General features: G+C 44.1%; 1 protein-coding gene across 2 annotated transcripts in view; it reads right to left on the bottom strand.

Annotated features, from left to right (window-relative positions):
• The window catches only part of dpa (disc proliferation abnormal), a 135,994-nt gene extending 110,905 nt beyond the window's left edge, over nucleotides 1-25,089 (bottom strand). The window contains exons 1-3 of one of the 2 annotated variants that reach the window (XM_075671580.1): nucleotides 25,012-25,089; nucleotides 24,572-24,653; nucleotides 20,116-20,139 (exon numbers count right to left, since the gene is read on the bottom strand). In XM_075671580.1, coding sequence (XP_075527695.1) covers nucleotides 20,116-20,139; nucleotides 24,572-24,635 — 88 coding nt within the window. In that variant the 5' untranslated portion in view covers nucleotides 24,636-24,653; nucleotides 25,012-25,089. Of the gene's footprint in view, nucleotides 1-20,115; nucleotides 20,140-24,571; nucleotides 24,654-24,885; nucleotides 24,975-25,011 lie in introns of those variants that run through there. The other variant, XM_075671572.1, reaches the window with a different exon arrangement.
• Between the last annotated feature and the right edge of the window lie 274 nt (nucleotides 25,090-25,363).

The raw sequence follows: 25,363 nt of genomic DNA, 5'->3' as shown, positions 1-25,363 counted from the left end.
GTTCCATTACAGCAAATTACAATGTTAGATATGGAGCAGTTCAATAGCAACAATTTCAGCTCTTTTTAGAGCAAGGCAAAAGTAGCATTCAACCATAGACCATATTCACACTATCAATCAGGTGATAGAGAAATGTGCGGAATATAACCAACCCTTATATATAGCTTTCATTGATTACGAGAAAGCGTTTGATTCTGTCGAAACCTCAGCAGTCATGCAGGCATTGCGGAATCAGGGTGTAGACGAGCCGTATGTAAAAATACTGAAGGATATCTATAGCGGCTCCACAGCCACCGTAGTCCTCCATAAAGAAAGCAGCAAAATCCCAATAAAGAAAGGCGTCAGGCAGGGAGATACGATCTCTCCAATGCTATTCACAGCGTGTTTACAGGAAGTATTCAGAGAACGAGATTGGGAAGAATTGGCGATAAGAATTAATGGAGAATACCTTACTAACTTGCAATTCGCTGATGATATTGCCTTGCTTAGTAACTCAGGAGACCCATTGCAATGCATGCTCACTGACCTGGAGAGGCAAAGCAGAAGAGTGGGTCTAAAAATTAACCTGCAGAAAACTAAAGTAATGTTTAACAGTCTCGGAAGAGAACAGCAATTTACAATAGGTAGCGAGGCACTGGAAGTGGTAAGGGAATACATCTACTTAGGGCAGGTAGTGACGGCGGATCCGGATCATGAGACAGAAATAACCAGAAGGATAAGAATGGGCTGGGGTGCGTTTGGCAGGCATTCTCAGATCATGAACAGCAGGTTGCCATTATCCCTCAAGAGAAAAGTGTATAATAGCTGTGTCTTACCAGTACTCACCTATGGGGCAGAAACCTGGAGGCTTACGAAAAGGGTTCTACTCAAATTAAGGACGACGCAACGAGCTATGGAAAGAAGAATGATAGGTGTAACGTTAAGGGATATGAAAAGAGCAGATTGGGTGAGGGAATAAACGCGAGTTAATGACATCTTAGTGGAAATCAAGAAAAAGAAATGGGCATGGGCAGGACATGTAATGAGGAGGGAAGATAACCGATGGTCATTAAGGGTTACGGACTGGATTCCAAGGGAAGGGAAGCGTAGCAGGGGGCGGCAGAAAGTTAGGTGGGCGGATGAGATTAAGAAGTTTGCAGGGACGGCATGGCCACAATTAGTACATGACCGGGGTAGTTGGAGAAGTATGGGAGAGGCCTTTGCCCTGCAGTGGGCGTAACCAGGCTGATGATGATGATGAAAAGTAGCATTGGAGGCACCAGCCAAGTGTTCTTATCGAATTGTCAGCACCTGTCAAGCAATGCTCTCTGCACATAGCCACTAAAATTTCTCTACAATAATCACCATGGTGAATTAGAACAAGAACCAATTTGGCAGCAAATCTCTTAGATGATAGACAATCCAAATGTAATCAGAGACTAGTCATAGACCGATTAATTCATAAGGAAAAGATGGAAGGCACCTCAGAAGCCTCCCATATTTCAGAAACTAGCCAACAAATACCTTCCACTTGGTCGAAGCCCAGGTTCACCCCCCCCCCCCCCCCCCTCAGTATCGGGGCATGCCTGCCCCGGAGCTGGACGCCCCCTTCTCAGAAGCTGAGATCAGGGAAGTGCTGCACAATATAAATGGAAGGTCTGCCCCAGGCCCCGATGATGTTACAAACCGGCACTTTAGAAATTTGGACGACAAAGCCATTCAAGCCTTAATGAAGGAGATAAATGAGGTATGGGAAGAGGGCATTATACCGCAGAGTTGGAAGAAGGCCACAGTGGTCCTAATAATCCCCAAGCCAGGTAAATCACCCAGCTTGGAAAACCTCCGTCCTATCTCCCTTACTTCTTGCATTAGTAAAGTAGCGGAACATGCAGTGCATAACAGGATATCGAGAGAGCGGAATGAACTATTCCTGTATAATATGGTTAGTTTTAGGCCCTTGCTTTCAACGCAGGATGTCATGCTCCTGCTCAAAACACAGATAATCAACTCTCAAAGCAAAGATGTAAAAGGGGTCCTCGCACTGGATCTATCCAAGGCCTTCGATATAATTACGCATGACTATATCCTTAAGGAGATATCGGCCTTGAACTTAGGAGTTACAATTCTTCTCCTTCATTGCATCTTTCCTCAAGAGCAGGACGGCGGCCATAAAGTTGAGGCAATCACTCGAAAGAAGGGGCACTCCTCAAGGGGCAGTTATCTCACCCTTTATGTTTAATACATAGCAATGCGCAAGTTATCGGAAAGCCTTGCAGCAATTCCTTATGTAAGTCATGCATTACATGCTGACGATTTACAATCTGGGAGGATCGGAGGCGACGATCAAACAAGCTCTACAGGAGGCTCTGGATGTTACAGAGTCTTTCTTGAAAGGTACGCGACTGGCACTCATGTCTGGAAAGTTGGAACTCCTGCTGTACAGACAGGCTTGACAGGTGCTAGAGGACTCACACCACTCGATCAGGTGCCCATTAGCGTTCGTACCAGAGATGGGCACACCATCCCTAGAGTAGACAATCAAAATCCTAGGGCTTTCAATAGACTTAAAGGGCTGCAACGCTAAGACTGTGGCCCATCTCACTACAAAAACGGAGAACATTCTTAGATTAATTATAAGAGTGTCCAACAAGAAACGCGGCATAGGCTAAGATATACTCCTTAGGGCTCACCATGTTTTCTTCATGAGCCATGTCATTTACATAGTCGCGGCCCTCAATTGGACCAAAACGGAAAGAGATAAATTAGACACGCTCATGCGCAAAAGTGTCAAAAGGGTGCTCGGCGTGCCAATCAAGGCTAGCACAGAGAAACTCATGACGTTGGGAGTACACAGCACAACTTCGGAGTTAATATAAGCACAAAGATCGGCACAAATTATTAGGTTATCAAACCCCAAAGCAGGCAGAAGAGTGCTGGATGCGGCAGGTCTCCGTCCTAGCTTCAATCAGGGATATACCACGCAACTTGATATTCAAACAAGGAACTCTTTTATTGTGGACCCTTTTCGAAGAAATGTCCACCCCCAACACAATAAAGGTCGAAGGTTATCGAGGGCTAGAGCTTTCTTAAAGAACATATCCGGAACAGAGACCTTTGTTGACGCGGCGCGACACGCCAGTGCCAACAAGTTTTCCGTAGCAATAGTCAATGACAGGGAAGAACTCTTGGCAGCCTGGCTGAAGACCTCCTCGGTCAACGTGGCGGAACAGGCTGCTATAGCTCTCGCATTACTTGACACAAAATGCACTATGGTGTACACGGACTCCCGAGCAGCCATTAGAATGTTCGCATCGGGATTGACAGCCAAAGAAGCAGCCAGGATTCTGAACGACAAACCCCCCTCTGACATTGTTCACCACATAGTTCGGTTCCAAGCTCACATGGGACCAGACATATTACCGGGTCACCTGAACCCCAATGAGACAGCCTATGACGGTTCGCGAGGTTTCCTCTGCCGCGACGGGATGGTGTCTCGGGTGAGTTCGGGAGAGCTCGTCCACAGTGATCCTCTAGTTACTTTTCACGAAATCACATCTCATTACAGAGGGAATAGGCAGACTTTTCCCTTCCCCTATCATAAGCTTAACAGACCGCAAGCTAGCATGCTCCGCATGCTCCAGACGGGGTCCTACCCCTCTAGGGGCTTTCTGAACATGCTCCACCCGGACACTGATCCACTCTGCCCAGATTGTGGCACTGAATTTTGCTCAATAAGTCACATGCTCCGGCAGTGCCCTGTGTTACAGGATTTTAAACAAAAAGACTGGACGAAGGCCATCACAGACCCGAAACAAGAGGTCCAGCTCCTCCTGGCTGTCCAGAGGGCCTGTAAACGAGCGGAGAGGCATGGCCTCTCTGTTCAGACATGGGACTAATAACGGCTGGGTAGGGACCTACCTAGCAGGCCCCCTGCCTAGCTCCTCAGGACCCCAATAAGGTTGTTTAGTACTACTACTACTACTATTTAAAAACTTTGTGTGCGCAAACAGACAGGGACAAAGAAGAGGGGCAACACAAGGACAAAGCACTCGTTCTTGTGTTGCCCCTCTTCTTTGTCCCTGTCTGTTTGCGCTCAAAAAAGTTTTTAAATAATGAATCTGTTCCAACTAGGCCGACTCGCAGTTATACTACTACTATTACCAATTTGGCACATGTGCTCTCCTGCCTCTTTGCTCCAGGAGGCTGGAGGTCGCATTTGAGTTTTTATGCACCGAGATAACTGAAGTTATGCGTACAATCACGCCATCAGTGTGTGGCCAAGCACTACTATGGCAGATTGGCAGGGTGTACCGCGCATCTGAAAAACTTTTTGTCACTTGGAAAAGCAGACAAGTGTTCATTCCTCACTTCAGTTCGAGGAATGTCAGTACTTCCATATTTGGTTATACACCCTTGCTTATTGAGCCTTTAAGTGTTCCATATGCAGATTTAGAGCAAGTGCTCTCGGTTGGAGGACGGTGCTTAGTGGCAGAGCTTGTACACCGCTCTGGATCTGCCATTGGTATTCAGCATAATTTAGAGAGTCAATGCCCATGTAGGACCACCAACTTCACATTTTTTTCACGTTATTCATAAAACAAAGAACTGAATAATAACTAAATCAAAGAAATGCATTCCCCTAGCCACACCAAACAAAAAAGTGAAAGTTATCATAAAGGTGTATGTGCGCACAAAGACACAGGTAAGCACACACATGTTCTGGGACCCAAAAGACGGAAATATGCAGAGGCCATGACTTGGCGAGATAAGTGGCAAGTATACTTCTGCGTGATGTCCATGTATCATGCTTACTATGCAGTAGCCAATTTCTAGCTTGACAGTAGTAAAAAACTAGATTTGAATCCAAGCCACTAGGGCATTTATAAAAGTGTTTATCTATGTGACTGCAGCACAGTGATGGAAGCGGCACTCAGTCTTTTGGAGCAGTTTACAGATGAAAAAAAATTGCAGTTTGGAGCAAAAGAACAAGATATTGGAGCAGTAACTTACTGCTCTGGTGCAAAAAAGAAAGGTCTGTATAAGTTGGCACTTTCTGAAACATTGCACTCATGATGTACTTTAGTAAAATGCAAGTATTTTTTCTTCAACTTGCTGTTCCATTTTATTGTTGTTATACAAGATGATGAAGATAAGTGCAAATTGAATTCTAATTCACAGTTAATTCTGCATTTCAATAAACCTTCCCTCCAAGCCATCCTTACTTCGTTATTCATTTCATCTGCTAAACATTTTATGTTACAGCATTTCAGTCACTAAGGTCAATTACACACAGCTGCCCAATGCATCATCATCATCATTTATTTATTTATCCTTAAGGGCCCCAGATGGGACATTACATAAGGGGGGGGGGTAGCAAATGGTAACAACGAGTCGCAAAGATCAAACTTTAGTACAGATTGCAAGAACTGGTAAACACAGTAAACACATGAAAATGAAAAAGCCGATAAAAGGGCTTACTACTGGGGCTGTGGACAAAACTGGTGTAATAATAACAATTTAAATTTTACAGAATTTGTTTCACTGACGATAGCGTCAGGAAGTACATTCCAATCCGATATCGCAGTCGGCAGAAATTATTTATTGAAAGCGTTACCTGAACCATGAATGTGTTGAACACTGTGACAATTAAACAGATGTCATGATGATCTCATGGGCGGCAGAATTAGGCTCTCACGCAAATTAGGAAAATTATAATATAGCTTATGAAAAAGGCAGACACTTGCTATCTTATGACGGGATGTCATGGGGGTTAGACCAATTGAAGCTTTGATATTAGTAATGCTCAACCGAGAATCATATTTGGATGTTATAAAACTCTCGAAGCAGCTCGATTTTGTACGCCTGGATTAGGTACTCTTGATGGGGGTTCCAGATAGGGGATGCATGTTCAAGTTTGGTACGGATGAAAGTTTCGTATATGATTAGTCTAACCGTGGGCGAAGCAAGCGTGAGTGATCGTCTAATGAAACCAAGTGATTTGTAAACGCTTGCAGAGAGCGATGTGATGTGCTTCGACCAGCTTAGATTGCTTGATATTTCTATGCCTAGATACCTATAAGATTCCACTTGTGATAGCGCCGTAGTGTTTAGCGTGTATGAGAAGTGTAGGTTAGATCTTATACGAGATACGTGCACTTCTTTATTAATTGGCACAAGCACTGTATCCTCGCACATTATTAATACTGCATAAGGATAAGCTCATGGGCTTAAAACTCATGCTAGTCACAGCATATGGTCTTCTAGGCTGTTCCAAGCAAGCAAGGATGAAAGCGGCCAAAAAAGTTTTGGAGCAGCTCTGGGAGCAGCAAATTTGGCACTTTGGAACTTGACTTTGCAGAACACTACAGTAAAACCTTATTAAACCGTACCCGCTTAAACAGTAGTTTCATTTTAAAAGTAGTAAAGTCAAATCCCCGACTCAGCAGCCATTGAACATAATGTGCTTTGTATCCGCATAAACCATACCAGCTTATTGCGTACACATCAGTTAAAACGTAGTGTTTCAACTTTTCGTCACGCAAACACGGCGGTGCGTCGTCTCCATCAGGCAGACTACCAGAACAACAAGCCTCAGAGATCGCAACAACGGCCTCCAAGCGCCCTGTGCGTTTGCGCGTGATGCCACATCAACATCAGCATCATTTCGACGCCGTGCCAGAGAGCGTTATGGCGTCGTGCAAACGAGGAATCGTGTCATTCCCAAGCTTGGATAAAAAAGATGCCGGGTGCTCAGCATAAAAGAAAAATTAGACATCTTCCGTGCTATCGAACGTGACACGAAGAAGTCGGCGCTGGCACGCGACAAGGATCTGCTGTTGACTACGATGTATAGCATTTGGAATGCGAAGAAGTTGCTTGGCAGCGCTGCTGCGACCACGAAGACATGTCGGCTACGAGGTTCGACTTTTCACCATCGTTGCCTCTCTTGTTGCCAAAGTGTTGCCTAGCGACAGTGATAAGGACGACACGGAAAGCGACAGCACAGGCGGTTCAGGCCCGACAGTGGCAGAAGCTACATGTTACGTCAGCCTAATGAATGCAATCGTCGCGACGAGAACAGGGGTGCGAAAACGTAACTCTATTCCAAACGAAAAGTATTCCAAACTCCGGCACCCAGCAATGAAAATGCGCCCCCGGGACTTCCGCAGCACTACTGCGCGCGTGCACGGGGAATACGTAACGCCAACTAGGAATCTGCCATGCGAGTGTTTGCCGAGAAGAGGGGGCTGGCTGAAAAGCTGGCATGCAGCTTCAGTAAGTTTGAGGCCGCTGTCGTCGTGCTAGGCCGCGGCGGCATCAAACGAAAATAACACTTTTGTCGCGCGAAGTGAATAAATACCGCATGTTTTTTTCCCCTTTCATCGCACTCTCTCCCAGTTCTGTTTTCGACAGGTAAGTGGGCGATCTCATGCTATTTCGGTTAAACAGTACTACCGTTTAGTACGTAGTTTTTCCAAGCTCCGGCCAACTACGGTTTAACGAGGTTTCACTGTATTATGTTAAGGCAGATCAGTTCTGCAGAAGCTCGCAAAGCGAGCAAAATTCATGACAGGGAAAAACTGTCATCCACCTTTGTTTCCACATTTGTTTTTTTTAATCCACGTGACAAGTCCCAGCGCCAGTAATATAAGTGTTCTCAGACGTAAATGTCGCTATCAGTGCGTTGTGTATATTATGAACATGCAAACCTGGGCCACCATCTTGTCACAGTTCAGAAAGCGAATCGCTACAAGATCACCCTATTTCGCATCTGATAGGGAACGAAGATGCGTGCCAAAAAGTGCTGACACAGCGAGAAAGAAGCGTGGCTGCTCGTTGCCAGTGCCCCTATTTGACGAGGTTTACACAAAGAACGATGCAATCTTTGGTGCGCAGAAGTGTTGTCATGGCCACAGCGGGTTTCTTTATTATTATTTATCTCACAGGCTTCCTTTCTCGTTAAGAAAGGTCTTCCTGAATCCTAGGTTGTTTTAAATGCTGTTATCGGTCATTTCTCAACGTCATCCACAACTTTTTCATTGACCATCTCTTTGATTACGTAAATTAATAAATTTAGCTAATCAAACATATTCATGCACAATAAATGAGAAATATTCACAGAGGCCACCATGTACAACACCCATCAAGATACAACGCTGTTCATGTAGTGCCCTCAGGCAATTTTTAATTCTTGGCGACCCTCAGTTAAGATAGCAGAATACCACAGAATAAATGTGAAGTTGACGTACTGGTCATTGCACTTTGCCAGTATTTCACATCACTTGCCGAGAGAAAGCTCTAAGGTATTTTTGAAAACAATAAAAGGATAAAAGTGTTTACTGGCTTTCCACTCTGTGTCGTGGACCAATATTTTGAATAGGCTCGATTATTTGGGCTTATTCCCAGTTCCGCCATAGGCACCATAAAGACAGTGTAAAGTGGCAAGCAATATTTTGTGCACCGAACAATAGTTTATTAAAATTTTTGTACTCGATCTGCGCAAGCCACGAACGCCATTTCGGAGGTTTGCGACTTCGCCAAACGTTTAACTATGGCCACAATTTGGCCACTAAGGTTGACTAAATATGAAACTTTACATCCTTGGTTTTACATCCTTGGCTTGCTCTACATCCTTGGATGTTTGTGATCAAGAAGTTTCATGAAAGCAAGCCAGTAGTTTGTCGGTGTGCCATGCACACTATCATCCCGGCAACCGGAAGTGGTGCACATGTGAAACAGATTCAGAAGGTCACACGCCTGACGCTCGCCCATTAATCTACATAGATGTGCCAATAGGGCGCTAAACCGAGTGCTAAAATTTATAATGAAACTGACGAGCCACACGTTGAGCAGACTGTACGACCTTATTCATTCAGCGCAGTTTTCCTTCAAGACTGGGCGATGAAATGAGCACCAGTTCAAATCATCTTTAACTGGTCCGCATATACGCAAACGCATGGGAAGTAGAAAACATTCGTAACTCATTGTATAGCACAGCACTGTTTTCATTTTCTTCAGTTACTATTATGCCACCAAACATACCGCACTCCAAAGACGCTGACGCTGAAACAGATTGTTGAGGCTTGGCTTGCAGGGCTAAGTGCTAACTAACGCACGTCTATGGCCGTGTGGTTGCCACTGAACATGTACCTTCAGCTGAATTCGGCAACTTCATTCGAAATTGGTATTTTGTAGCAGGTTGGTACAGCTTGATGGTTTGGCGCAAGATAGCGCAATTGACGCAGATCTTCCATCCCTGGGCAGGGAACTGGTGCACAATGTTCAGCACTCAAGCGATGTTAATAAAGAATTGGGTAGCTGTACTTTATCGACGCTATATATTCCTAAAATTGTAAATTACTAGCTGAGCAAGTTGGTAGTTGATCAGAAGCACGACTAGGCAGCACAAATTCAGATGGAACAGAAACAATGATACTATCGTGCTTCGTGACTACTTCCTTGTCCCGTTTAAGGGGGGGGCACGGGCCTTATACAGGTGTCACATCTACACTTCTGATTGCGATTGGGACCGATCCAGATCAAAAATTCTGGACTGCGATTGGATCTCTCGAGCATTTTGTGCAAAGGAGCCAATCACAACCCAGGAATTCGATCCGGATCAGGCTGGATTGCGATCAAAAGTGAGCCGTGTGACACCCGTATCTGACCGAAAAATCACGGAAAAATTATTTTGACATCATTGTTTTTAGATTCTACAGTGTCTGATGCCTTATCTCAGAAATTTGCACGCATCTTGGACCAATATTTTGGTTGTAATGTCGCTTCGGTGAGCTCTATTTTTACTGAAGAATGCACAAAAAAGGGCCCTTTTTACATGACACGCAGTTGCCTTCTAAGTTTCTGTTTCGAGCCATCTTGGTCTTATTTGAAAGAGCCACTCTTGTTTAGTTTTCGTGTTGCCACTACTCTGTGCGCTGAATGGCTATGAAGAAAAAGCCCATGAAAACACAGTCCCCAACCGCAATTCCATTCGTCGACTAAGACTAGTGACCGTAAACGCCATGCCATTGGCGAATTTTCGCAGTCGTCTGCTCGGGCGTATGAAACTCGGCACAAAACGATGTCAAATTCAGTTTGCCTGAAGCCATAAATTCGGCGAACAAAAGAAGAAAAAAGGGGGTTTTAAATTTTCAAAAATGCACAGTAGCTTTGCAAAATGCCAGCAATCGTTTGCTACCCGTGGCGAGCGCCGCTGGAGTCTCCCCTTGTGACTGTGGAATAGGCTTAGCAGATTAAAGTGTTTTTGGCAGCGGCCAGTGTTCATGCAGCATTCCAGCACTACTACTGCAACCCGATGATTTGGAGAAATTGAAGAAGGCTCAAGAAAAACTGCAAGACTTTGCTTCAATGCCGGCTACCAAGCAAAGACTGCATTTTCTTGCTCACACTGATGCAGCCGCAGCTGGCTCAAATGCGATGTAGACGCGCTTCGTTATTGTAAGCCTCGATTCTATAAATGCTCTGCCGTCTTGTGTAAAACGCAAGTTGCAGTGTGGTAGCGGGCAAATGTGAACGTTACTACGGTCTCGCCATAGAGATAATAATCTCTTGTGCAATCTGCGGCGATGTCGCGTAGGCGCGGAATTTGCCGCGCTTGAGCGGCAGCCAAACGTGCAGCCCGTTCCTCGTGAACTCTCTCGCTGTGAAGGAAATGCGGAACACTGTTAATTGGCAAACGGCATTAAATGAATTCTTTTTTTGCCAATTAAAGATATTCATCTCCTGCACGATCTGTGGTGGTGCGCATCAACCAAACGTGCAACGCATTCCTCGTGAACAACCGCGCTGCACACGAAAAGCGAAGCACCAGTAATCGGCAAACGACTTTACAGCGAAGCTGTATACCTCTACCGTCCAAGAAAATTTTCGTGTTGCTGGCGTGGTAGGCAAAAAACTTCCCATACGTGGGTCGATCCTGGAGATAGTGCAATGCTGGGCCAACCCACGGCAGAGGTGTAGCAGGCGTTAAGCACTCCCCATACATGGACCGATCCCGAAGATAGTGCAATACTGGCCCTACCTGTGGCGCAGGTGAAGCAGGCGTTAAGTGCTCCCCATACATGGACTGATCCCGAAGATAGTGCAATGCCGGGCCAACCAGCGGCAGAGGTGAAGCAGGCGTTAAGCATCCCCATACATGGACCGATCCGGAAGCTAGTGCAATATCGGCCTGATCTGCGGCGCAGGTGAAGCAGGCATTAAGCACTCTCCATGCGTGGGCCGATCCCGGCCGACCAGCGGCGGAGTTGAAGCAGGCGTTAAGCACTCCCCATATGTGGGCCCATCTTAAAGATAGTGCAATGCCGGGCCGACCCATGGCGGAGCTGATGTTCGCCATTAAGGGGGCCACATACACAGCTTTGCTGGTCATCCTTTTTCACAGAATGGGAGGGCACTGAGCTTTCTTTTTTTTTTTCGGTAACGAACGTTTCACACTGGAGGATGCATGCTGGGGCATGTAAGCTAAATGCATTAAGCTTAGTGCTGCATGCAGATTACTATGGGGCTTACCAGTCAATTCTCAATGTAAATATGTAAATAGGTTTTTGCTGTATAGCACTGAACAATGCCTCAATATTGCACTGAGTAAAGTTTTTATTTTTTCTAGTCTTTTTCAAAACATGGTTTTTGGTCCCTTTGCTTGTTTGCTGTATCAATATCTTTGGATCTAGGACAGCAAGAGCTAATCTTTTGCAGCACCAGGGTGTCTACCAAGTTCGACATTTCCAAATTCCCCAAGTTTTCCAGGTTTTCCCTGAGTGCCTTTCACAATTCCCTTAGTGACACAGAACTTCATTTTATGTCAAGACGGGTTGACACCATATCGCCCGACGCTGCCACTCTCTAGTATGTTACAAAATATAAGAATGACTTAATCCGGTTTGAATAGTAAGGACTAGTGTTTACTTTATTCAAAAAGAAGACAGAATGATGGGGTTAGTAAAATGCACACTGAATAAAATATCTTTTAAAAAATGGTAAAAACCATTGCAAATCGAGTTGAACATTCTCAAATACGAATAAAAAGAAAATGCATACAGAAGCAAATATTTTCGAACATGAGCTATATTTATCAACTGACAGCAAGCTCATTGGTATGAGGCCTGAACATTGTCACAAGTGAGATTCTCTGAACAGCTGGTAAGCCAACCTCAACTGTCCTGACATACTCTCAGCCTGCGCACAACACCTCAGTGTTGTGTTTCCCTGCTTTAAAGAGTTCCATTCCTTACCTGCGTTCTCCCATGCAGGAGCTCAAGGATCGCGTGACGCATACGTCACGGGCCCCACCTTCATTTTTTTTTTCCTAGCTTTTTTTGCTGTGAGGTGCATTTCTGCTGATGGCATCGCGCGCAAGCTGTTGCGCTTGTCTCGTTTCACGCAGCACAAGATTTTGCAAGCTGCGCACAAGAACACCTGACTAGTGGTATGAGCCAGTGCTATGCGAATACCAAGGCACTGTCTGACGCAGACAAAAGCAGTTCATAGAGCATGATCGCGTGATGGAACATGGTAGAAAATGACATACTTTCGTTGTCTGCATTCGCGACTGCACATGGGAAGCAGACAAAACGGAATTGCATCTCTCTTGCTGTGGTGCGAAGTAAAACAAGAACACACAGGCATTTGGTCTGTGTTTTATTATTTCTCTAAACTTTATTTCGTCTATTGAAGCAACAGATTACACAAATAATAGATGTTGCTTTGAATAATTCTCAAAGTCACGTGTCACTATGAGCGACGTCACAGCAGGGCGATATACGTAGGCATACCCGCGCGATAAACGTCGACTCTCCGGCTGTGAGAGTGGCACCCGCGAGGAGGAGGGGAGACGGCATTCGGTTTAAAATTTCAGCTCTTTCCGCGGCCCGGAAAGAACTGAAATACTTAGCAGACGCAATCGCTGGCGAGCGTACTATGCACGACGCTTGTCAGCTCAATATGGATGGAATTGGTGAGGGGCCCTTAACCCTTTGAGGGTCAATGACAAATATAAGGCCCTGCGAACAACTCCAAAAATGGTCGATGCTGTACGGTGCCATCTGTACTTTAAGAAGCGCGCCAATTTCCTAACATTTTCTGTTCTGTCATGTGCTGCCACTATGTGGGAATTTCAGAGAACTTTTTTCGCGCACCTACCTCTCTCGGTTTTCGTTGCATGGTTTGTTTTAGCGCTAGTTCGCGCCCGCACGTCTGTATAGTATCGATCGAGCATTGGCGCTAGCACTGGCGGGCAGAGGTTTGGGTTCTGTTCTGCTGGCGGTTTCGGCTTCTTTCGCTTGCAAAACTGATGGCTATCTCATTACTAATCGCTCAAAGAGCGACCGCCTCTTTCTCACTCGTTTAGGGCTCACAGGGGTGGGCATATGAAGGATGCCGCTGTGCATGCGTTTCCGCTGTTTTTTTTTTTGACACTCGCGGAAACTATTTGCCTCCGGTTGGCGATAAGATGAAGATTAACGGAAGTTTGTCGCACATGCTTTTTGACGAACACACAACCAAAGTTTTCTTGAGTGTGTGCACCTACGTAGTTCGATTACGCTATGGATGTACATATTAGATATTAGTGTAAGAGCAGGAACATTTCAGTCTTGCGAAATATTCTCGCGTGCACATGTTCAAGGCCTTGAATTATGTGTATAAAAATGCACCAAATGTTTAATTCTTATAAGTTTATTTCGTTTTTTATTGTTGTTATTCATGAATGAAGAGTACATATATACAACGCAAAATATTTTTTTCTCACTTTACGGTCACCCTAGAAAAATTGCGGTAAATTTTTTAAGGAATAGGTCCCTAAAAAGAATTGGAATCTGCAATAAAAAAATTCGACCCTGGGCGGTCGCATATGGCGAAAAAAAATCGACCCTCAAAGGGCACATTCACACCACATCAATCACCACAGGCACACTTGAAAAAGCTCTGAAGGCCTGCCAGTACACTTATTAGGCATATCAATGCTCATACTGAGGAGGTGGCGGGTGCACTCGTGTATAATTAAGGAATACACACTGTGTCTTATGACAATTGCCCATTCCCACTCTTGTTATGCGTCACTGCAATATGTTCACGTATGCTTCACCACGTAACATTACTGTACAGAGGCGAAGCTGACTTTCTGGAACCGGCATGCAACATGTCGTGCTTTGTGTGCTTCAAGGTAAATCCAAGGGCCACAAAGGCAGAGTCAGTGCCTTTGCTGACAGCGGCGAATTCCTTCAATGAAAAACACAGCGCAGAACTTAACAGTGAACGTCGAAGTTAGGCCTAGCGTTGCCATGGTGGTGGCTACGGCTGCCAGCAGATCCGTGTGTGAGAGTGCTGGTTTGGGGCGGCAAGGTAATCAAAATGGTGGTGATGGTGGTGGCTTTGATTAATGTTGTTTCAGACCAGTGGTCAGGGCAGAGAGTTAAGAAAATGGGACAACGAAGGGTTCTCATGTCCAAAATTTCAGACATTCTTATACATTGACTCTATGGTGCTGCAAAGCCATCCGAACTATCAGCTGTCCTGAAAGTCTGTCGTTGACGGTACACTGGCAACTCCTCCAGCGGACAACACGGCGTCAAAAAGGATTCATTACGATTCCTCTCTGTTACTCGAGCCAGCATTACCGTGACTTTCATTCCCTTTCAATGAAATTACTGCTCATTTTCCCTGATAGAAACAGAAATTCCGAGTTTTCCCTGAGTATTTCCAAACTATTCAGAATCCCAGAGAATTGCCAGTCAGTAGACACCCTGAGCACAAAGCTAAATGTATTGAGAATGCAACACTGAGAGCAGATTTCTTTTATTTTCAGCTCCAAATGTTTGTTATTTAGATTTGCTCTTACTGATACTGTGGACACAGAACTTCAATGGGCTGCAAAATGACCAATAATTGCTCAATTTAGAATCCGTTTCCAGCATTGCTATGCTGTATTATCCAACTACATGTTGTTTGCATCTTTCCCTTAAGCAGGTAAATTTTTATTGTTTCAACAAACAAGAGAAGGTAATTATAATTATCTCAGCAACTACTATGTACATGCATACCTGCCAACCTAGCGAGATAAAAAATCGAGAGACTTTTTATTCGAGCCAGCAGGGGGGGGGGGGTTGCATTTATTGGTTCAACTTCCAGTGGGACTGGGGGGGAGGGGGGGGCGCTTGTTTCGTTCAAACTTTCAGGCAGTGTTCAGCGAGTCCTTTTACAGGGACCTTGCAGTAGCAGACTTTGCTCACTTCAAAAATTTGTTGGAGTAGCTTTGTTTAAAACATGGTCCAGAGTGATGATTCTTCACTAGCAGCAGGTGTTGGAGGGTTGTGTTGCACATCGACGAGTGGAATTCAGTCGTAGTTTTTTAGGCCTTCTTAAAATACTCTCACACACTGCGTAGCTATGCGGTATCACAAGTAAATCCAGCATCACCTTACCAACTCGGTGAAACATTTTTTCCATCAGTGTTTTTGCTTTTTCCAACCATGGACCACTGCACATGCCACATTTCTTCATTCAGAATGTCTTCTGCAAGACTGTATGCCTGTAGAGTGGCAAACTCAGCTTCGAGAGCATCTAAAGCGTCTTCAGGAGATTCATTGGAATGTCGGGGCAGCAGCTGAGGGAAACTGAATAAAGAAACGAATACTCGAAAGTGATGCCTGTGAAATAAATTTCAAGTTGGCCATCTCCGCATTCTTCAGAGTTGCGTCCACATCCATAATGCTTCGCCTCGTCGCATTTCGGAAACATTTTCCGTAGAAGAGGCCTAACGCGGTCGCTGACACTAAGGGGTAGGTTGTGTTCGACGAGGAATCCCGTAAACAGGCACTGCAAAAGTATGACACTGTCGTCGCAGTTGTTCCGGAGAAAGTTAACTATGTTGTCTTGTTACTCAGCGGTGCGAACAAAGCTTTGATGCTTCGCCATAGAAACATGCAGTTTTAAGTAGCCTTTGCCACCGTGAGGCACGCTGACGTCGCATCCACACATTGCACAAAATGCAAAATGTTCTCCTTTTCTTGATGTCAAAAAGCATGGAGATTCAGGAGTGTAAGATCGCGAAAACCTTTGCAAATACCTTTTCTTGGGCTTTTATAGCGCCATGGCATCAAGCACACGAGGTTTCTAACTTTACATGGTGCACCACACACACGGCCTAGCCAACACTAATCATACACACAAACAGCAGTAACAATGCACCATGGAGGAAGGCATGTATGAAATGCAAGCGCTACATTGACTTTGGCTTCGGTCGGCTTACTAGGCACCGTAGTCGGCTGCTTAGTCGATACCGATGGCGCTAGTGCAGCCATTGCTGGTGATGCTAACGATTACGATGCGGCTGCAGATTCCGCGGTGTTGGTTTCGCAAAATCCATTATTGCACGAACAGAAACAACTTTTCAGGAGATATAAGACAGTGATCATACAATCGGAAAGTTCAGTAAAAAAAAAAAAAATCGGGAGTCTCCAGGGCGAATCAGTAGGGTTGGCAGGTATGAACACGCAAAATATAATTCGATATTTAAAATAAACACAAAACACTGAATGAGCATATGCAGTTTCATCAGATTTGATCAAAAATAACGAAATTATGTCAACAACACATGTCCCCCCCCCTTTTTTTTCCAAGTTGGGGCTGTCTAGTTGTAATTGCGCCTTACACACTTGTCAATATATCACTAAGTGACCGCGAGAAAGGAGGCATGTGAGCAGCTGTGCCTTTACAATTGTGCGTCACCGTAATTATGTAACATAATTATTATTGCGATAGCAATTATATGGAAACTCCACGCGAATTTCTGTGGTTATCATCGGTGTCAGCGTCACCGTGGAGTTCCGTATGTCCAAGTGCGATAAGATGGTGGCCGCATGCCATATTGATGTAGCTGCGATGGAAAGCATGCGAGGGTGAGTTGCAAAGGATGGCTGCTTGATGTGTGGCACCTTCTTGCGTATGCAAAATATTCTTAATTAAAAGCAGGTGCGTGTCAGCATAGGCCTGCCGCATTATCTGCGATAAATGACAATTTGGTGCTGCATGTAGAAGGATTTCCTTCCCAGCGCAGTTTGGCACAAAACTTCCATCACCGCGAGTGTGCCTTTCACTGAAAAGCACGACTAATAACCTTTGGAAGTTGCTAAACTTATGCTTTAGTGCAATGAAATGGCGCTCTCTATTGTTTGGAGCCCAAAACACTTCGTGCTGACCTTTCTTGCACACGCATGCATGTACACTGTGTGCACTATAATTAAACAAACTTCCACAAAGAGGTAACAAGTTACTTCCTTAGCTCAATTCGTATGTCACAACATGAAATTTGTTGTTTTTAATCATAATGGTGAAATTATTTTATCTATTATTTAATCTAATGCATCCATGTTTCTCTTCAAATTTTTAGAAATGCTAGAAATTTGGTGCACCTTCCTTGGTTAGAATTAGTAATAACAAGTAGGTTTGCACAGAGTGACTTGTACTGGGGCCAGCAGCTTAACTCCAGGCAATACTATGTTTTCTGGCATGCATAACGCTCAGTAGCCCCTTTGCGGCCTGAGTACACGCGCAGCAGCACGCTAGGCGACAACTGACGCAACCCTGTGGCTCACTAAGTTCGAACCCGCAGTGGTCGGTACTCCTGTGAGCCCCTAGGACCCCTATAGATTCTACTGGTGTCTTGCAAGTACAAAATTTGTTCATATACAGCACTTAGCATTTGATCTTAAGCAATAATGCTACCACAATGATGTTTGCCTTGTTTGTCCAATATAAATGAAAAATAGCCATGCCCCAGCCCTCCATGGTATCTGTTTGACTTTCTCCTTGCAAGAGAGTGAGATCAGTCCACAGGGCTAGCCAATTTCAAGAGTCATATTCCCAGTTTATAGGAGGCTTTTCATTATTACCAGACAAATCAGATGAGTGTAGATGCGAAACAAGTTGAGTGAAATATACTGAAAGATGCAATGTAAATTTGCAATTCAACTGCTGACAAGCAAGAGGAGCTGCGGGCTCATATACATAGGTAATATTGAGTAGCTGTGCATTTATGCTTATGCTGTAGAGCCAAAAACCTGCAATACAGTCGAACGCAAAATGCTTCTACAACAAAATGACCTGTCTAAAAAACTAAATTCTCTCTTGATTCTATTGTGAGTGGTGCGATGCGCGACCTTTTTAGCGAAGTGACATGTATAACGAATAATTTCGAAGGCCGTAAAGCCCTTCGTTACAGATACTTGCTATTGTACTTTGTTTCCACCAAAAGTAGCATTTCAAGCAAAGAAGCAGGTTGCAGATGGCACAATGAGACAAGACAAAGTGTTAGTAAATAAGGAAAGGCAGCGAGTTGGCGCAAGCTCATTAAACATGCTCCCTCTGCTTTAAATACAAGCTATGCATTCTAAGTGTGTAAGGAAATGCGAGTCTGCATATGGGATAAACATGCTATATCACCAAGATCCACTAGAGGATCAGGCATCCTTTGTTCTCACCGTGAAAGAAAAAATAGTTGACGTCAGTCACTTTAGATACACTAAAAAAGGATGAAGGCGTAAGCCTGGAAGCTCACGAGGCATTCATAAAATCACTTGACATTCTTGTTCGGATGTGTTGCTACTTTCAATTACTTTTCTCCAACCAAAAGTCATCAGTTCTATTGCCTTCATTAACTCTACCTTAATTAACTTTGACAACACCAAATGTCGTGGGTTTATCTCCCAATGGTCGTGGGTTCGACCATCAATGGTGACACCATCAATTATGGTTCATTGAATTTTGGTCCCACGAAAGGTCGAAGGTTCGACTCCCACCAAAGATTGTGGGTTAAAGTTAACACTAAAGGCTGTGGGTTCGACTCCCACCAAGGGTCGTGGGTCCAAGTACCCTAACTATATCTCAATTACCTACGCATTAACACCAAAGGTTGCGTTCGACTCCCATCAATTTTGGTGTTATTGAATTTTGATGCCATAACGCCGGACGGCCAATTTTTCGATAAAGCGGGACATCGAATTTTTCGACCAATTTTTCACCTTAAAGAAAAAATGCAAGGTGCTTTTCACGTGGTGAAAGCGACTGTGTCAATGTATGCTGGTATATGCTTAGATGAATGTGCACGCCCAAAGTTCCACAATGACTGCTGCTGAAAGCACCACATCGATAAGAGGAAAGAATGTGCTGCAGCATATTCTTTCCTCTTTGCAAACAGAATCTTATGATCTCATATTTTGGTAAATTAAAGGTTGTCTATCCTTTTCCCATTACAACCATTAACTCACAACCAGAATAGGTAACTTAAAGCTGTAGCTTAAAGATAAATAAAAAGACAAAATTCCAAGCAAGTAGTTGTCATGACAGCTTAGACTTTTCGCTAAAAATGGAGTGTTTTGGGTAGCAATTTGGCAACTGTCAAAAAAAAGTTGCCAACACTGCTTTGCACTCAGTGCAAGTCAGGAACAAACTGAACCAGTCAGATTGCGAACTGTGTACATGACCAGTGGTAACATTCCACCAGAATTACTTTTATTTCAGTGCAATGCTAAAGCTCCTGCCGCATCAAAAGCTTTGAAAGCGAGCTTTCACAAACCTGTGAATGGAAGCGAAATTGAATTGCAGCAGGATACTGGTGCCATTTCAGGCTGGTTCCATTTTGCAAATCAAACCAATTACTTAATCTAAGCTGAGAATATTGGACATGTCCCAACTAGAACAAGTAAATCAGACCCAATTATGATAATTTGCAAATGGAACAAGCTGAAATTGGTCCTAACTACAACTGCAAATGTTTGTCATAAAACATTTGGACTGGAACCAGTTGGGTGCCAGTTGGAATACCAGTTGAAAATTTTCACTTGGGAGGAAGTTAGCCAACCTGACTGCCTGCCACAGGAGCAGTGATTACAGCATTGACATTACAGCATTTGTATTAAGCAAAGTTCAAAATACTTTTATTTTTCAACTTTTATGCAGGCAGAAATTACAAACTGTACATAAGTAGAGGGAAAACTCTGAAACATAAAAAAAAATCTATTTTCGTTTCATAAAGCAGTGGCAGTAGAAAAAAACTTGCCCATGTTAATACGTAACAAATTATCAGACAGCCACCTATTTATACAAATGTTCACTACTCACGTGTGTTTCTGAGGCTTCTCGACGCTGAAAACGGGGGAAAAAAGTTGCATGGTGGTCAACATATGGGAGGGACACAATGTCAAATATCACTAAAGCATGATTTGAGCTACACTAACCGCTTTGCAAACATTTCAGATTTTTTAGTGGCCATGCACAATAGAAGCTGAACATGAATAATGGACCTTAAAGGGCCAATGTGTACAGAATGCAATGAAAATCATATTAAGCAAACATATCGACGCTACACACCATGAAGAAGCCCCAAACTCAAAAAACACACCCAAGCTTTTTTCTGGGCTTTTCTGGTCCCTTCTTTACACATGATCCCATCAGCACAAAACTGTCAATTAGTCAATCAACAAGGGGCAAGAGCACCAACATGACAAGTGCCAGCTGTGTGTTCCGAGAAGAGAGAGGGGCTTGCCTATTACGTGCCTCTGACCCTTCTTTGAAACTTTCATTCTGATGGACTCACGCAGAGGCCAATCAGAGAGGAACAAAGAGCTATTCTGGTCCTCTGTCTTGCTTGGCTGAAGCGATCTACAGTTTTTGCTGGTAAAACGGGAGTACAGAGAAGTACGAAGCGAGGAGGAGAGCAATTGGTGGGGAGGGTAGTGAAGGCAAGCGTGAAAACACAGCAGCCTCATAGTTGTTCATCAACACCTTTAACTTTGCTACTATGACATCATTTCAAGAAATTCTTGCAGCTGCACGTTCAGGGAAATTTGGGGGGGGGGGGGGTGCTTTAATTTCTAAAGGAGTGTTTTTCATACGAATAGTATTCTTGGCGCTGTCAGACCAGTTTTATTTCTCGCTATCTAAATATTCCACCAAAATATGAGCCAATCATAGTGCAGTCTAAAAATATAGGCCTAGCCTCTTTAACGGCACTGCTCAGTGAAACACAAACAAAAAATTGTTTTATAATTTTACCAGTGCCAGGCAAAATCGAACCCCCATCACAGGGGTTCCTAATGTACAGCAGCTCTATGTTTAGCATACTGAAAATGCCTGCAGGGAGGGACGAATTAATTCTCATTGTTTCCATGCACCAGCACGTCACATATCTTTTAAGAGTGTTCAGATCATTTAATGTTGAATTCCAATGGCGGAGTCGGAGCAGCCGACGGACTCCGCGAGCGAGCACTCAACTCTGGCGTAGAGCAACGACTCCAACTCCACGAGTGGAACACAACCTGCGCCGCCGGAGCAAGGCGCAAGCGGAACTTCTATCGCCGAGTTACCCAGGATACCTTGCGTGTTGTCATTTCCTTCCGCTGTTGGCTCCCAGTACTGCCGCACCAGTCACTTGTCTCTTCAGCGCCGTTCACCTGTTGCTTTTTTAAAAGTGCGGAATGGATATCTCGCCAAACGAGCAGCAGCTTTTGCTTCCTCGCGAGTCGTGACCGGTGGCACCTCCAAGCAGGCAAACGCGGCAAAGGAAATACGTCACGCAGAGTTCCGGTCCACTCCGCCGATTTTGGCGGAGCATCTTTTTCTGCTCCACGAAGTGACTCCCGCTCTGAATCCACTCCGACTCTCTCATTGGAACACCTTACTCCCGCCCTCACTCTGTCATTGGAACAAACTTGCTCCGAAACGAGCAGAAAAACTTGCTCCGACTCCGCCATTGGAATTCAACAGAGTGTTAAACTGAAAAATCTTACATTAAAGGGACCCTAAAGGCGAATACTAAGTCAACGTGGACTGTATAAATGCCATTCCAGAAACCTCGCAACACTTCTTCATGCCAAGAAAATACTTAGTTTACGAGAATATTCCATCTGAAGGAATACCTCTATCGCAATTCAAATCTCCCGCCACCCAACCACGGAGTGGTGATGTTCCATATGCAAATCATCACCCTTTGTTGCCATCGGTGAGTAAAACAGCGCCCAACAGACGATGGTAAGCGTTTTTTTTTTCTTTTTGTCACAACATTCAAACGCACAGCCATGGACAAGTCGAGCCAAGACAGAGCGGTGGATTCACTGCTGCAGCTGCTTTTGGTCGAGTGGCGTGGACTGTAAGAGCATTTCGCGACATCCCGTGAAAGTGGAATTCTCTGCTACTTGCAGTTTGTGCAAGTTTCGCGAGCCAGCAAAACCACCGCAGCACTACGTGATAACAAAACTTTTCGACCCCCTACAAGTAGTACCCATAAGAAGGCACCTGCAATGCCTTTGTCATCGGGCAAGTACTTGAATGTCACGGGGGAGCCTCTAATCGTGTCCTGTATTTACCTCAGTTTCTCAATTACTAAGGCTCTGATCGCAATAATATTGATGCCTTAGAGATTCTGGAGCACTAATCTGTCACTTTAGCTTGACTTACTATTTGACTTAAGTGTCCCTTTAAACTGAGAAAAAAAAAATTGGTTTTAGACAAATAATTCTACAATGCCTGACGACAAGTCAGCCCTGTGGAAAGTATTGACAAGTGCTTACAATCAATAAAAATGGCACCATGAGCCACGCACCTTCGTATACTTAAGACGCAGTTTGAGTTCGCATGTCTTAACTGTTTTTGGTCGGCGCACTTGTTTATCGATAATGCGACCTGATATGCAAAATACATTCAATTGGTCACAGGTTTGTTGCTGCAGAACTTTCCTAGCAACCAGGCTGGTGTAGTGTATTGCATTATTGTGGCTATTTTGTTGATGTTCATCCAATTTTACATTACTTGACTTTGTGCCCCAACATGCGAAAAAAGCATGCAAAGCAGACCATGATGAAAACACAGCATAAAGCACTGTTTTGAGCACACTCTACATAAAAGCAGGTGCACTCTGCAAGATTCCTCTCATCCACCTTGATAAGGAGCAAGGAATCATGAACAAGAAGGAAAAGAGACTCCAAGAAATGCTCTGGGGATGATGGAACACAAGCAAGCAATGGTATGCAAGCTGCTGGAGCGATTTTAACCCTTGTGGTAAAAGTGGAAACAAAAATATTGGCGGCATATCCATCCTTTGGCGATGATTAATGTGATACGCAGTTTTTCTTATGGCAGGTATGTCATTGGTGATACGTTTGATATATTATGATGATTATCGTATACCCATGCCATCGTGAATTATCGTCTTATGAGCACATCAGCAGACACATGAAGTGAAAATCTCGCAGCCAACCACAATGTCAAATGATATCACGATACAGTATGTTTTGTTATACTCAGTCAGCCATAGTTGAAATATAGTAGCAACCCCAACTATCCCTAATATCTCAGCTGCAACTTTGTTGCAATAGCTATCCATAAAAGCAGCCGTGCTCGACGCAAAGATGCCTATAGCAGTGGGATGCGATCGTTTTGATATATTTAAGGCTACATACCCCCTGTGTCACCCTGGCACATCTACTCAGGAGGACTGGCCAAGAATGGGCACATATACCAAGTAAAACAAACGCCCAGTGACCCAAGTTGTCTAGTAGGCCAGACAGCAGAAGTTTTCTATTTGGCCACATACAAATTGGTCCCTGTTTGGCAAGACAGCCATCAGCACATACCTAGTGACCCAAGCTAGTAGACAACTTGAGTCAATGGGTGTATGAGGTTAGATACAAAAGGAAAATGGGTAAAGTTCCCAAAGAATGCTGATCACATTGAATTAATCTTCTAGAAGTGCCATTTCTGCTCCCTGCCAACTTTGATGTACACCTGTGAGCAATAGTATAACAAACAGGGGATTCTGCAATAAAACCGACTTTCTTAGATGGCTATGCAAGTACCTTGAAATTGAGAACTGCAGTCATTGCAAACTTTCCAGTGCACTCACCAATTTCAATTTAAATGTGGTCCATATGCTTTTGCTCATGGGTGTGCCTTTTCTAGGCACTACCAGGGTGCTTCAATACTTTGCATCATGAAAAGTATTGAATGACCCTGGTTCTACTTACCAGATTATAGTGAAGCTTTTACAGCCAATAGCCCATTATAATACGAACAGTCTGAACCAGGAATATTAAAACATTCTTTATACTGCATTGGCAAAAACAATTTTTTAATCCACAAGTTTTCCTTTTACAAGACGTGACTAGTGTGAGCCATCTTTTTTTAACTAACATATGGAATAAATCTGGGTAAAATTTGGTGCACAATTACTGAAACTATAGAAAGGTGCCGCGGCTATAGAAACTGCAGAAAATTAATCTAAAGGGTATCCCCAGTTAGCACACAAAATTTCGCGTTAACATATGAAGTAGTATTTAAGATGTAACGTTCAAAACCAGGGTGACCGATTTACGTCCTACCGTGTCCCTTTAAATGCGACCAGTTCCAAATGCAAGCAGCTGGCGGCAGTGGTTAACACTACAGTTCGTCGCAAGTTCTAAAGGAACGTACAATTGACATAAGAAGGCACATGCGCACAAACAATATCAAAACCCTTTAAGTTGCACGCTTTCAAGTAGGCTGTTTGTGCGACCACAGGAGTCGAAGGCATCGACCAACATACGTGTCCGCGGCTCTCGGCTCGTGCTTCTCGTGTTCCTCCGAGGTGTGCTTGCAGGTGACGACATCCTTCGCTTTCAGATTCACTGAAAATGAAAAAAAAAAAAGATATGAGAAAATTAGCTGCGCGACGATCTGGACCCCTCAAACTAAAGTTGCACACTCCGGCCTCACGGCTTTGTTCGCTACGATCGCAGCTTTAGATGGTCCTTTCAAAAGCGTAAGCGGACATACTTAGGAATTTACAAGCATTCCAATTCATTATGCAAGTTTTTATAACCAAGTTAAGCAAGTGCAACTATCCGATTATAAACTTACCACAACTTCCCGCTACAGCACACAACAGACCAGCGGCAAACACTCTACACGCAGAATTTTGGCGCGAAAAGAACAGAGGTAAAGCAAAAACAACTAAAAAACAGATCACGTGATGTTAAACGTCACCTGTGGTAATATGTCCCCCTCCACTTCTGGTTATTGCTACTAGTTGCATGGCCTCCGAGAACAACAACGACAACCCGGGTCTCTTCGATTTTCTAATGCCGGAGTTTCCTGAAGGACGAAGGTGCCGTATATTTTCTGCATCAGTTTCATAAGAGCAAATTTGTATTTAAGGACATGTACATCCAACAAATGAAACCATGAAAGGTCGTAATGATCATAATGAGCCGCTATTGAAACGAAAGTTGTGGTGTCCAAAACCCGACGTCTTACATGTTTTCGGCTCCCAAGATCACTTCCGCCTCATTCAACCAACAAAACCATAGCCTTTAAGATGTGCATTATACATTCAGTG

This window comes from Dermacentor variabilis, chromosome 1 (genome assembly GCF_050947875.1).
Source record: "Dermacentor variabilis isolate Ectoservices chromosome 1, ASM5094787v1, whole genome shotgun sequence".
NCBI classification, from domain to species: domain Eukaryota; kingdom Metazoa; phylum Arthropoda; class Arachnida; order Ixodida; family Ixodidae; genus Dermacentor; species Dermacentor variabilis.
Note: the sequence above shows the minus strand (reverse complement) of the source record. Positions and strands in the feature narration are given on the sequence as shown.